Raw genomic sequence first — 11,764 nt, forward strand, 5'->3', positions numbered from 1 at the left:
CTAACAGAAAAACACACATACAAGTGAGATATATTTTAATCAGTGATTATTAGCTAAGTTGCACTTTTTGTCACTCACTCCACAACGTTGGCAAAACTATGGGAACATGTTTTGATTATATTAAAGTCAAACAATGCTCTTTAAAAACTTGACATGCGTTTTTTTAGACCAGCTTGAGCAAAAAAAATAAAAATAAAATTATTAAATTAATGGCTAAAAAATGAAATTAGAACGAAAATACATTTTAATATTTACACATTCAACTTTGACCCCTTTACGCGGGAAGGTAAAACAGGAAATGAGGTTACAACTGTGCGTACCACGTGACAAGGGTAAGTTCTGCCCCCTGTCACGTGACACGTAGCATAGTAACCAGTGATCTTCCGGTGGCGCGGAAGCGTTCTCGTTACGCGGTGATAATATAATAAGTTAATAATACGCAAAGTAAACCGAGTTGCTTGGTAAGTTAAGCCTTCGTCTGTTTTATCACGCCCCCGACGGCTAAACGGGACGCCGAGTTGACTCTTAAATCCTCCCAGAGAGACAACTCTGTCCCATTTAGCCTCCTTGCTAGCATGCTTGTAAACAATGTCCTAGCTTGCTGGCTGCTAATAATGCATTCGCCAATCCTGCTACTGTTTAATCACCACTAATCACTTCTAAGCACTGTTTGTTCACTTGGTTCAGTGGCGCATAGGCCATTTGATACCGGAACAGCTACACTTGCGTGTGGCACGACAATATTTGTGGTTATATGATGTATGTGAGTAATAAACAAAAAACGTGACCCTTTTTTCCTCGCAAATTTCTATATTTGAATTATACAGGGCCGTTTTGACGCAGCACGATGCCGGGCAAGCAGCAGTTTAAAACTGGGGACCTTGTGTTTGCCAAAATGAAGGGCTTCCCGCACTGGCCTGCCAGGGTAACACGCACGCACGCACACGCAGACACATACTAAATCACGTAAGCTGTGTCGGAATTCGAAAGCTGCGTCTTCAAAGCCCGATTTGATGACGTCACTTCTGTCGCACCTTGCCCGCATGCCCGTGTTCAAATCGCGGACTTGCCCTGCCTTCGTCACGTGCTATAAGGAAAGATGGACCTTACCAGAGGAAACTCGTAATCACGACTGAGTCCTGTTCATGTGCATTTGTTGGAAAAACACATCACAAAAAACACAGAAGTTGTCAGTAAAAGTGGCAATCTAAGATGGCTGCCCTCTGGCTTCAGATGTGATTGAAAGTCCATTTGTGTTCCAAATTCATGCGATCTATGAAGGTTACACGAGGAGGAGCCTTAGTAGGACTCGGACTGCGAAGGGGTTCTCGAGGACGCAGCTTACAAATTTGGCACAGCTATAGAAACAGACACACACTTAACATTGCGCAGATAGGGGTCCAAAGTTGTACACACACACTGGCAGAAGCAACTCAATCTCACCAAAAAAAAAACTCTCTCGCACGCACACACACACCAAGAAAACCTCTCCTGTCATAAAAAAACAACAACTTACCCATAGAAAAATACTCTGTAAAACACACCCCAAAAAAATCATTTACACTCACCAAATAAGTAATGTTCACTAAGAAAAAAAATCATACACATTAGGACTTCTTATATATATAAAAAAATCACACACACAAAGTGATCGTTCCGGTAACATGACACGTCAGAGCATACGTTGAGCTCATGTGGGTGAATCGTCGGTACGCATTTCATTTGAAGAAAAAGTCACATGTGTTTTGGGGATTTCAACTGATTTATCATCATATTTGTGAACTCTACTAATGTATTTAGAGTAAAGCCACTTAGGCCTTTGATGTGCGCACAGGAGGGCTCCAAATATGGCTATGAGACAAAATGACCGTTTCAAACCCCCTACTTCAGGTCTCTGGTTGGCCATGTTGGGTACACGATGATCAGAATGAGCTTTTTACCCCATAAACAGTCAGTCACCTTTCATCAAAAATTGGAGCCACTAAGACCCCACCCCACAAAGTCCGCCGTAGTGTGCAGTTCCCAGATCCCAAAAGGGCCGAAACTTGAAAACCGTTTGAGCGAGGAGGTTCAAACTTCGGATTCTTTCTTTGGACATCATAAGGCACTAATGGAATAAAGTTCAGGCAAGTTGAGGAGGTTTTACTGGGGAGGTTCTGGCAATCTGCGTGAATAGATGCACTTCAATGATGTGTAAAATCCAACATGTGTCCGGATTAAACAGTACTGTCAGCAGTTTAGCAATGTGCTGCAACACGTCACAATTTTTAGGAAAACCTTCAGACAGGAAAAAAAAAAAAAGTTGTTTGATGAGTGTTTTATTTTTTGTACCCACATCTGTTCACTTGTGTTCTTGTCATTCTTGACAGGTCTGTAAACCCGATGAGGTGCACAAGAAGCGAGTCGCTGTCTTCTTTTTCGGGACCCATCAGATGTACGTATGTCGCCTTGTGGCATCGCTTCCAGTGTGCCACACCAACTGCAATTGGGTTTCTGTCGAATAATTTGACTGACTCAGCCTTTTTTTTTTAAGAGGTCACCTCACACCAGAAAACATCGTCCCGTTCTCTGGTAACAAGTTGAGGTATGGCAGCGGCGTACGCCTCAAAGGCTTCTCCGAGGGCATGTGGGAGATTCAGAACACACCTGGAATCGGGAAGAAATCCACAGTCAGTGTCTCTTACTAATATTGGCCTCTTATTGCTGCACCTATGATATGATCATTTCTTCACACTAGTTACAGAGTGGGAGATTATTATTATTATTATGAGGCCTATGTATAAACCTGCTCGCATACAAAGAAATTAGCCTTCTCTAATTTCAATTTCCCTCACTGATTATTAAGGATGTAACGATATCCAAGCATCTCGATACAATATTATCACGATATTGTGGGGAGGTTGGCGATATATATATAAAAAAAAAAGGTCACAATATTGCTCATCCAGTGCTTTTGAACATGACAGCAATGGCTATAAACAACCTACAATCTCTAATAACACTTAATATTGAGGCCATTACTTGCTAATGCACGCACTGAATTCCTCCACATATTGACTCGGTTCACAAGCATATTACGTTCCCTTTCACCTTACCATTAGTGTAAATTTTAAACATAGAAGGGACAAAACATGCCTTGTGAAAATTAAACTGTACTAAAAAACTAGCCACCAGAGGGTGCTAGAACTGCACAAATGGAAATCAACCCAACTTTTTTTAAGAGACGTGCTGCTTTCAGTGTTTTTTCCTGGCTTAAAATAAGGCATAGGTGGTATTATCCTGACTATGATGGGTGACTATCGATACCAGGTATCAATGCCAATACCAGTCTTATTTTAAGGTATCTATTCTCGCGGCGGTGACGTATACCATTATCGGCCGCCCTCCTGCAGCCATTTTACGATCAGGGACTAGAAATGAGAAATTATATGAATACAAACTACAATCATTAAAAAATCATCCACTAGTACAAATTAAATTCTGAATATAGTTCAGCCTGGCTGTAAAACACTATTATGTTTATCATATATACTGTGTTTTTATGACTTTGGAGATGGCTGGAGTGCGCCACCTCTGCCTCACAACCAGGAAATGGGCGTGTGCAACGGTTGCTCCATAATCTTATTTCTTCTTCGGTACATTAAAGTCACAGTAACTGATTTCACGCTTGTGTTTGTCCCCTCAGACTGCAGCCAAAAGTACACCTGCAAAACCAGCTGCCGCTTCAAAAACGACCTCTGCAAACAAAGGTGCACCCACAATAGAAACTTCCGCCTCTAAAAAAACAAGCTTTGCAGCCAAAAGCTTAACCGCCACCCCACCTTTGCCTGCAAAATCAAGAAACGTAAAGCCGAACGCCGATGAAAATGTCATTCCTGAGAAAGCATCTGCGGAGGCTAAAGGTGCGTCTGTGGCAGCTAGCACTGCTAGCAGCACATTGTGCCTGAAGCAGTGTGTGGTCAAATGCGTCCCGGCTAAGAGCCCGCACGGTCCCGTTAGTGGTGCGAACGAGTTGGCGGCCTGCAACTCCAGCCAGCCAGCATTGGACAGTGAGACAAAAACTCCCAGAAGATCCTCATCCAGGTTATCGGATCAAATACAAACGGAGGAAAGTCCAATGGAAATCCAGACCCTGCAGGAAACCTCCACGCCCGAATGTGGCATTGCGCCACAGACGCAAAGATCAGCGCCGCTGGTGCCGAGGGGACGAGGGCGGCCGAGGAACGCCTCGGCAAAAAAGAAGAGCCACATCCCACAGGTTGGCATGTACATAAATATAAAAAAAATAAAAAATCTACAGTGAGTGAACCCTTACTATTGGTGGAGGTGTGAGACCGGAACCTGACATGAATAGCATAAATAGTGAAAACTTTTAGGAATATACTAAAAATAACATTTGACATGACCGTTGACCATGTCGTTATTCTAAACCAGGTGTAGGAAACCCCGGTCCTCGAGAGCTGCAGTCCTGCGTGTTTTAGATGTCTTGATGATCCTCACCTGTGTTGGAGAATGGAGACATCTAAAACACGCAGGACTGCGGCTTTCGCGGACCGGGGTTGCCTACCCCTGTTCTAAACAATTGCAGTTGAAAATGGCACCCACCTTACTGCAACACTGTGAAGATGACATGTTACATGATGTCAGAGGTTTTTGTGCCGGGGCAACCCGAAATTAGGTGGAGATGACTGCCTCCAAATTTCATTGGAGAAAATAAAACAATCATTTGCCTTTTGTGAATCAGTAGGGGTTCACTATATTCCTAATTGCGTTCATGTTGAATGTGTCTCTTCAACCGTTTTCACTGCTAGGCTAAAGAAGCGACGAGCAGCGTGCAGGTGACGGCAAGCACGCTGCGACTGAAGCCGTGCGTGGTCAAATGCATCAACACAAAGACCCCAGATGGTCCCGTTAGCAACAAGTTGGCAACCGCCAGCAAGCCGGGCGATTTGTCGACACCTTCTGCGGCAATCCCAACAGATGACCTCGGAACGGCACAGAAAGCTTGCACGCCAGAAGACGGCGCCTCCACGCAGACGTCCGCGTCAACGCCTGTGGTGAAGAGGAGACCAGGGCGGCCAAGGAAAAACATCTTACCAAAGAAGAGCGAGGTACAGACTTTGAACTTTGTGTCCTTGGCTACTTACAGATTTCTAATTGCAACCACAGGTGGCAAAAGTACTCACATTTTGGGCTCAAGTGTGCGTACAGATAACAATACAATTACTGATTTAACTCCTGTACTTAAGTAAAGGGAAAAAAGTTCTATCTGTTATATGCAATACTGATAATGATTTTTTTGATTTTCTTAAAGTCTCTTTTTGTCTTGACATGTCGCAATTGAGCAGCCTGAAAAGACACACGATGTCCCGTGTCCCGCTACCACGAACAGACCGCCGGAACTCCGCAGTGCTCCGAAAACAGTTGATCAGGCTCAACCTGCTCCGACACAAACGTCCAGTCTTAGCGAGGGCAGTGCAAACAAGGAGCAGGAGGTGGTGGCGATGATGGAGGAGTCAACACCTGGCAGAGGAGGGAAACGGAAGGAAAAAGGTGAAAAGGGGGAAACGGGGCAGGAAAGAAGCCAGAAAGGAAAGACAGAGATAACAACGGAGGAGTCAACATCTACCAGAGGAGGGAAGAGAAAGAGGATAGAAGAGGAAAATGAGAAGATAAAGCAGCAAGGAGCCGCCAAAGGAATGACGGAGGCGACAACGCAGGAGTCAGCATTTAGCCGAGGAGGGAAGAGGAAGAGAAAGGAAGATACAAAGCAGGAAGGAGGTGAGAAGGGGAAGACGGAGTTGACGATGGAGTCAGTGCCTTGCCGAGGAGGAAAGAAGAAAGAAGAGGAAAAAGAGGCCAAGCAGAAGAGAGTTGAAGGAAAGACTGAAGTGACTGCAGAGGAATCAACACCTAGCCGAGGAGGGATGACGAGGAAGGAAGGAAGGGAGGAGACCAAGCAGGCTGCTGGTAAGGAAGGAAAGACAACAACGGAGGAGTCTACACCAAGCCGAGGAGAGAAGATAAAAGGAGGAAAAGAGACCAAGCAGGCAGGAGGCAAGGAAGGAAAGACTAAGTTGACGAGCCAGGAACCAACGCCGAGCCAAGGAGATAAGACGACAACAGAAGGAGAAAAGCGGGAGACCAAGCACGCAGGCAGTGTTGAAGGAAAGACTGATGGGACGACAGAAGAGTCAACACTTAGCCGAGAAGGAAAGACAAAAGAAAGGGAGGAGACCAAGGAGGCGGCTGGAGAGGAGGAAAAGGTGAAGGTCACGAAAGAGGAGTCAATGCCTAGTCGAGGAGAGAAGTCAAAAACAAATGACAGTGAAAAAGAGGAGACCAAGCGGGCAGGTGGTAAGGAAGGAAAGATGAAGCTCATGGTAGAAATGTCACCACCTAGCCGAGGAGAGAAGAGGAAGGCAAATGAAATAGAAAAGGGGGAGACCAAGCAGGCAGAAAGTGTGGGACGAAAGAGTGAGGTGACGGCAGAAGGGTCAACACGCAGCCAAGAAGCGAAGACGAAGAAAAAAGAAAGAGAGGAGACCAAGCAGGCAGCAGGGGAGGAAGGAAAAACAAAGGTGACGACGCAGGAGCCAACACCGAGCAGAGGAGATAAAACGAAGACAATAGAAGGAGACAATAGGGAGACCAAGCAGGCAGGAGGAAAGACGAAGGTCACAATAGAAATGTCACCACCTAGCCGAGGAGAGAAGAGGAAGGCAAAAGAAGTGGAAAAGGAGAAGAGCAAGCAGGCAGAAAGTGTGGAAGGAAAGAGTGAGGTGATGGCAGAAGGGTCAACACACAGCCAAGAAGGGAAGACAAAGAGAAAAGAAAGAGAGGAGACCAAGCAAGCATCAGGAGAGGAAGGAAAGACAAAGGTGACCACGATAGAAGGAGAAAAGGGGGAGGCCAAACAGGCAGGAGGCGAAGAAGGAAAGACGAAAGCGACCATGGAGGAGTCAACACCAAGCACAGGAGAGAAGAGGAAGCCCAAAAAAGAGGAGACCAAGCAGGCAGAAGGCAAGGAAGGAAAAACAAAAGTCACGATAGAGGTGTCAACGCCGAGCCGAGGAGAGAAGAGAAGAGAAGGGGAAAATGAGAAGACTAAGCCGGTGGCACGCGAGGAAGGAAAGACAAAGTCCGCAAGAAAAGGATGGACGCCGAAGGAGCAAAAGATGGAGACGATGAAAGCGGACGCTCAAGAAGACGGCGATGGCCGCAAGAAGAGAGCCAGAAGAGAGAGCCAGAAAAAGGAGACACAGAGGAGGAAGGTTGAGGTGGCAGTGGAGAAAAAGAGGAGGTCAAGGAAAGAGGACACAAGGGAGGGAGGGAGGATGTCCATGCAGGCCAGAGATGGAGTCCGGGCCAAAGGAGAAAGCGACATGGAAGATGAGGTGAGGCTTCTTCTTCTCGCTTTGCTCTTCGTGCTTGTTTTGAACCGATAACGCCGTCTCTCCGTAGCGGCGGCGGCGGCTGGCGGCCAAAAGGGAGAGCGTCCTGAAGTCGCTGCGAGGGCTGCTGAAGGCCACCAGGGGCGGCAAGCGGAGGGAGGCGGGGTCCAAGAGCATCACGTGAGACCCACCAAGACGTCGAGGGGCTCTCAAAGACACCCCCGCAAACATGCGTTGACCTTGACCTGTCCACCTCTTGTCTCTACAGAAAGGCAGCCATCAGAGCCAGGACCAAGCGGACCAGGGGCCCCAAGATGCTCAAAGAATCCAACAGTAGAATTAAGAAAAGCATCCACGCGGCGGCGGCGGCGGCAGCAGCAAGTCCACCTATCATGGCAAAACCGGACAAAAATGCAACGGCCAACCAAAACGATGGAAAAGTCAAAGAAACGTCGGAGCCGCATCCGGACGAGCTCCAGAAAAAAGATGCAAGAAAGTTGATTGGAAAAATTGTGAAAGCAACCACCAAGGTTCAAGTGAAGACAATGATGGGCGGAGCTACGCTGCCACTGGAGGACGAGGAGAGGAAGTCGGCTACCACGACGGCGGACCGAAGCTCCGAGGAGAGGAAGCCAGAACGAGTGTTGACGGACGACGAGAAAGCTGCAACTAAACACAGAGATGAAAAGGACGCTGGGAAGGCGGGAAAAACTGCAGCTGAAGACAAGAGGGCCAAAAACGAACCGCTGAAGGAGGACGCTACGCCGGCAAATCTGGCAAGGCAGCAAAGTGGCGGGAGGAGCCGTAAAGCAACCGCGGTCGCCGAGGAAGACCAGTGGAGTTGCGTCTCCAAAGCGGCAGACTTGGAGAATAACTGCCACCTGCAGCAGCAGAAGAAGAAGAACGCCAACTTGACGCCGACAGATTCAACCCTGCACAGAATTCACGGCGACATCCGCATCTCACTCAAGAGCGACAACCCGGTAGGAGGTCGTACTTCACTAAACAAGTAGTTATGCTAAATAGCGTGGGCTAAATAGCGTGGGCTAAATAGCGTGGGCTAATGCTACATTGGTCATTTGGTACAGTTCAACAGCTGTAAACAAACTTCCTGTGTGTGAGGTAGTCCGTAATCGAAGCCGATTGGCTGCCGCGAGGCAACGTGCAAGGAAGTTCAATTATTTTACCTTGGGCAAATATGCGAAATGTACAGATTTTCGGTGCGCCGCTAAACTTAATAAAAAGGAAAAAAACAATGAAGCATTTTCAAACCAGCTCTAAAATCGAATTAAAACTCAGTGAATTTAAAAAAGTAAAAGTAAAATGTCAATTCTAACTAACCGACTACTGCTAATGTGTTCAACCCCAGCGCACAAATTGCTTACATTTTGGTTTGTCGCGTCAGGATATCGCCAAGTGTCTGGCAGCATTGGATCAGCTGAGCAGCATCTACGTGACATCGCAGCATGTCCAGAGGCACAGCGAGCTCGTCTCCACTCTCAGGAAGGTAAGTTGACTCGCACCTGCTGCTGCTGCTGCTGCTGCTGCTGCTGCGTTGCCACAAAGGTTGCTTGCTTGGGAGAGCACAACTACAAAAGTATTGCAATACCTCATCATCACAAGTAACAATAAAAATACTATGAATTTCAAGTTGTGTGTTTTTGCCATAGTAAAGATGGATGGTGCGATCTGACCTTGGAGTTCCATGTTAATGTCTTTGAAGGTTGTTCTGGGCTCTTCGCATCATCCATCTCTTCAATTTGTGATCAATTTTCCTCCTGCGCCCTGAGAGGTTGACTACAGTCCTGTGGATATTAACTCATTCACTGCCATTGACGGTTATAGACGTCAAAATTCATTTAAACTATTTTGATTAGTTTAAAATTGTTTTCCACTTTTGTTAACAAAAGTATGAAAAACTAGATTTTTTTTATTGTTCATTTAGAACAGATATAAAATTTGTGATTAATCGTGAGTTAACTAGTAAAATCATGCAATTATTTACAATTACAAATTGTAATTGCCTGACGCCCCTAATTTTTGAATAATCTTTTCTATAAAAACAAAAATGTAATTATTTAAAAATAATAATCTTTTCTATTTAACAAAATATTTTAATTATTTTGTATTTTTTTTAAATAATCTTTTCTTTAAAAAAATGTAATTATTGTGTTTTTTATTTTTGTATTTATTTATTTGAATTATTATTTTTAATTATTTGAATTATTTTTTTTAATCATCTTTTCTTTAAAAAATAATTTGAATTACAATTTTTTTTAATTTTCAATCTTTTCTATAAAAAAAAATATTTTTAATCTTTTCTTTAAAAAAATTTAATTATTGTGTTTTTTATTTTTGTATTTATTTATTTCAATTATTATTTTTAATTATTTGAATTATTTTTTTAATCATCTTTTCTTTAAAAAATAATTTGAATTACAATTTTTTTTAATTTTCAATCTTTTCTATAAAAAAAATATATTTTTAATCTTTTCTTTAAAAAAATGTAATTATTGTGTTTTTTATTTTTGTATTTATTTATTTGAATTATTATTTTTAATTATTTGAATTATTTTTTTAATCATCTTTTCTTTAAAAAATAATTTGAATTACAATTTTTTTTAATTTTCAATCTTTTCTATAAAAAAATATATATTTTTTTAATCTTTTCTTTAAAAAAATGTTTGTTTTTTTAAATAACCCTTTTCTTAAAAAAAAGATTATTAAAAATTAGGGGCGTCCGGCGATTACATTTTTTATTCATAATTAGTCTTCTCTAGTTAACTCACGATTAATCACAAACTTTATATATGTTCTAAATGTACAATACAACATTTTTTCCCTAGGTTTTCATTCTTTTGTTAACAAAAGTGGGGAAAAAATGTTAAACTTATAGAAATAAAGTGAATTTTTGACATCTATAGCCGTCAATGGCAGTGAATGAGTTAACATCTCTAATGAATATGTGCAACTGTAGTCATGGGAACATCAAATTGCTTGTTGGTTGTCTTATAGCCTCGACCTTGAACGGACTTGTCCATGATTGTCTTTCTAATCTGATCAAACGCTAATCCGGTTTCCCGCAGATGCGCTTGTACCGCGCCAACCAGGACATCATGGACAAGGCGGCCATGATGTACAACCGCTTCAAGAACGCCTTCCTCCTCGGCGAGGGTGAAGAGGTTGTGAGCGCCGTCTTCCTGCGCACGCTGCTTGAAGAGAAGGAACGTGAGGAGGCGGAGCGTTGCCAGAAGAACGAAAGGGCGGCGGGAGGCGAGGAAGAGGAGGTCCACAAAAACGCCACGCCTTCAGGTTTGCCGGTCACGATCCAGCCTTGTGCCATTCCAGCAAATAATCATCTCTGGTCTCGTTTGCAGGGGACTGACTCGCTTCTAGCGTGAAGACGTCAAATGTGTGAGTTGGAGGTGACTGATCCACGTCCACACAATTCCCATGGAAACTTGAACTGAAACAAGATTTTAGTCTTGATCGGACATTTGTATATATTCACGTTAACAGCCATCTGGTCTCATCAGGAAGGTCCTCTTGATCGTCTACACTGATGTCAGTCAGTAGTTTCTGATAGCATTTGTTTATTTTAACACAAGGTTTAGATGTTTTCAATTCTAGTCTTTCCAGTATGCTGTGGTTGTGCAGGAACTTTGAATGAATAAAGCCTCTCATGCCATCTTTCAATAAACCAGCTGTAGCCACTCACGCTCTGTTTCTCATTGATCAGATGCAAGGCCGCCAAGTGAAATGACATCTGAAATCACAAGCACGTCAAAACTGTTATGTAACTACATCATGTGACGCTTCTGTATGTGGGGCTGGTGAAGGTTAGTGACCCCCTTATTCTTTTTTTAAATAATATTGGCCAGTTACATCCATCCATTGTGTGCCCTTAAGTTAAGCACACACACACACACACACACACACACACCCCTGTAAAAGTGATCATATGAAAATGTAAACCGTAATGGATGGATGTTATTAATGTATAATTTAGGGTAATTTAAGCAAATTTACTAGAAGTTTAAGGCAAACTGGTAGCCATTTTCAGTACCCAAGAAGTAGCTTTCAGTTCCAAGAAGGTTGCTGACCTGGCTGGCCACCTGATTTAGTCTTGGGTGACCCCCCGCGTACAGATCCACCTATTCACACATTGATTTGATAATATTTTTTTTAATTTGTTACCCACACCCAAATTTTTGTGGAAATTCATATTGGCGGTTAATCGGCATTTTGAATAATTTTGAGGGGTTTGAAAAGACCAAAATCAATTCATTTCATTCAATGGAAGTCAATTGTATGCGGATTTTCGCTATTCGCGGTTCGAACATAGCAAATAACGGTGATGCACGGTTTGA

General features: G+C 43.5%; 1 protein-coding gene and 1 long non-coding RNA gene across 2 annotated transcripts; one reads left to right on the plus strand and one right to left on the minus strand.

The window, feature by feature from the left end:
• Nucleotides 1-25: 25 nt before the first annotated feature.
• On the plus strand, nt 26-11,111 carry psip1b (PC4 and SFRS1 interacting protein 1b). The gene is made up of 12 exons (XM_077545041.1): nt 26-461; nt 828-925; nt 2,370-2,434; nt 2,534-2,669; nt 3,686-4,258; nt 4,812-5,111; nt 5,349-7,397; nt 7,465-7,574; nt 7,663-8,377; nt 8,800-8,901; nt 10,481-10,706; nt 10,772-11,111. Exons 2-12 carry the CDS (start codon nt 848-850, stop codon nt 10,777-10,779), a joined length of 4,362 nt encoding a protein of 1,453 aa, XP_077401167.1. The 5' UTR covers nt 26-461; nt 828-847; the 3' UTR covers nt 10,780-11,111.
• Nucleotides 944-9,394, minus strand: LOC144035401 (uncharacterized). Its single transcript, XR_013288434.1, has 3 exons — nt 9,089-9,394; nt 8,780-8,983; nt 944-2,646 (listed from the first exon to the last, which is right to left on the minus strand). It is a non-coding gene; the product is annotated as an uncharacterized LOC144035401 (long non-coding RNA).
• Nucleotides 11,112-11,764: the final 653 nt, after the last annotated feature.

Source organism: Vanacampus margaritifer, chromosome 15 (assembly GCF_051991255.1).
Source record: "Vanacampus margaritifer isolate UIUO_Vmar chromosome 15, RoL_Vmar_1.0, whole genome shotgun sequence".
NCBI classification, from domain to species: domain Eukaryota; kingdom Metazoa; phylum Chordata; class Actinopteri; order Syngnathiformes; family Syngnathidae; genus Vanacampus; species Vanacampus margaritifer.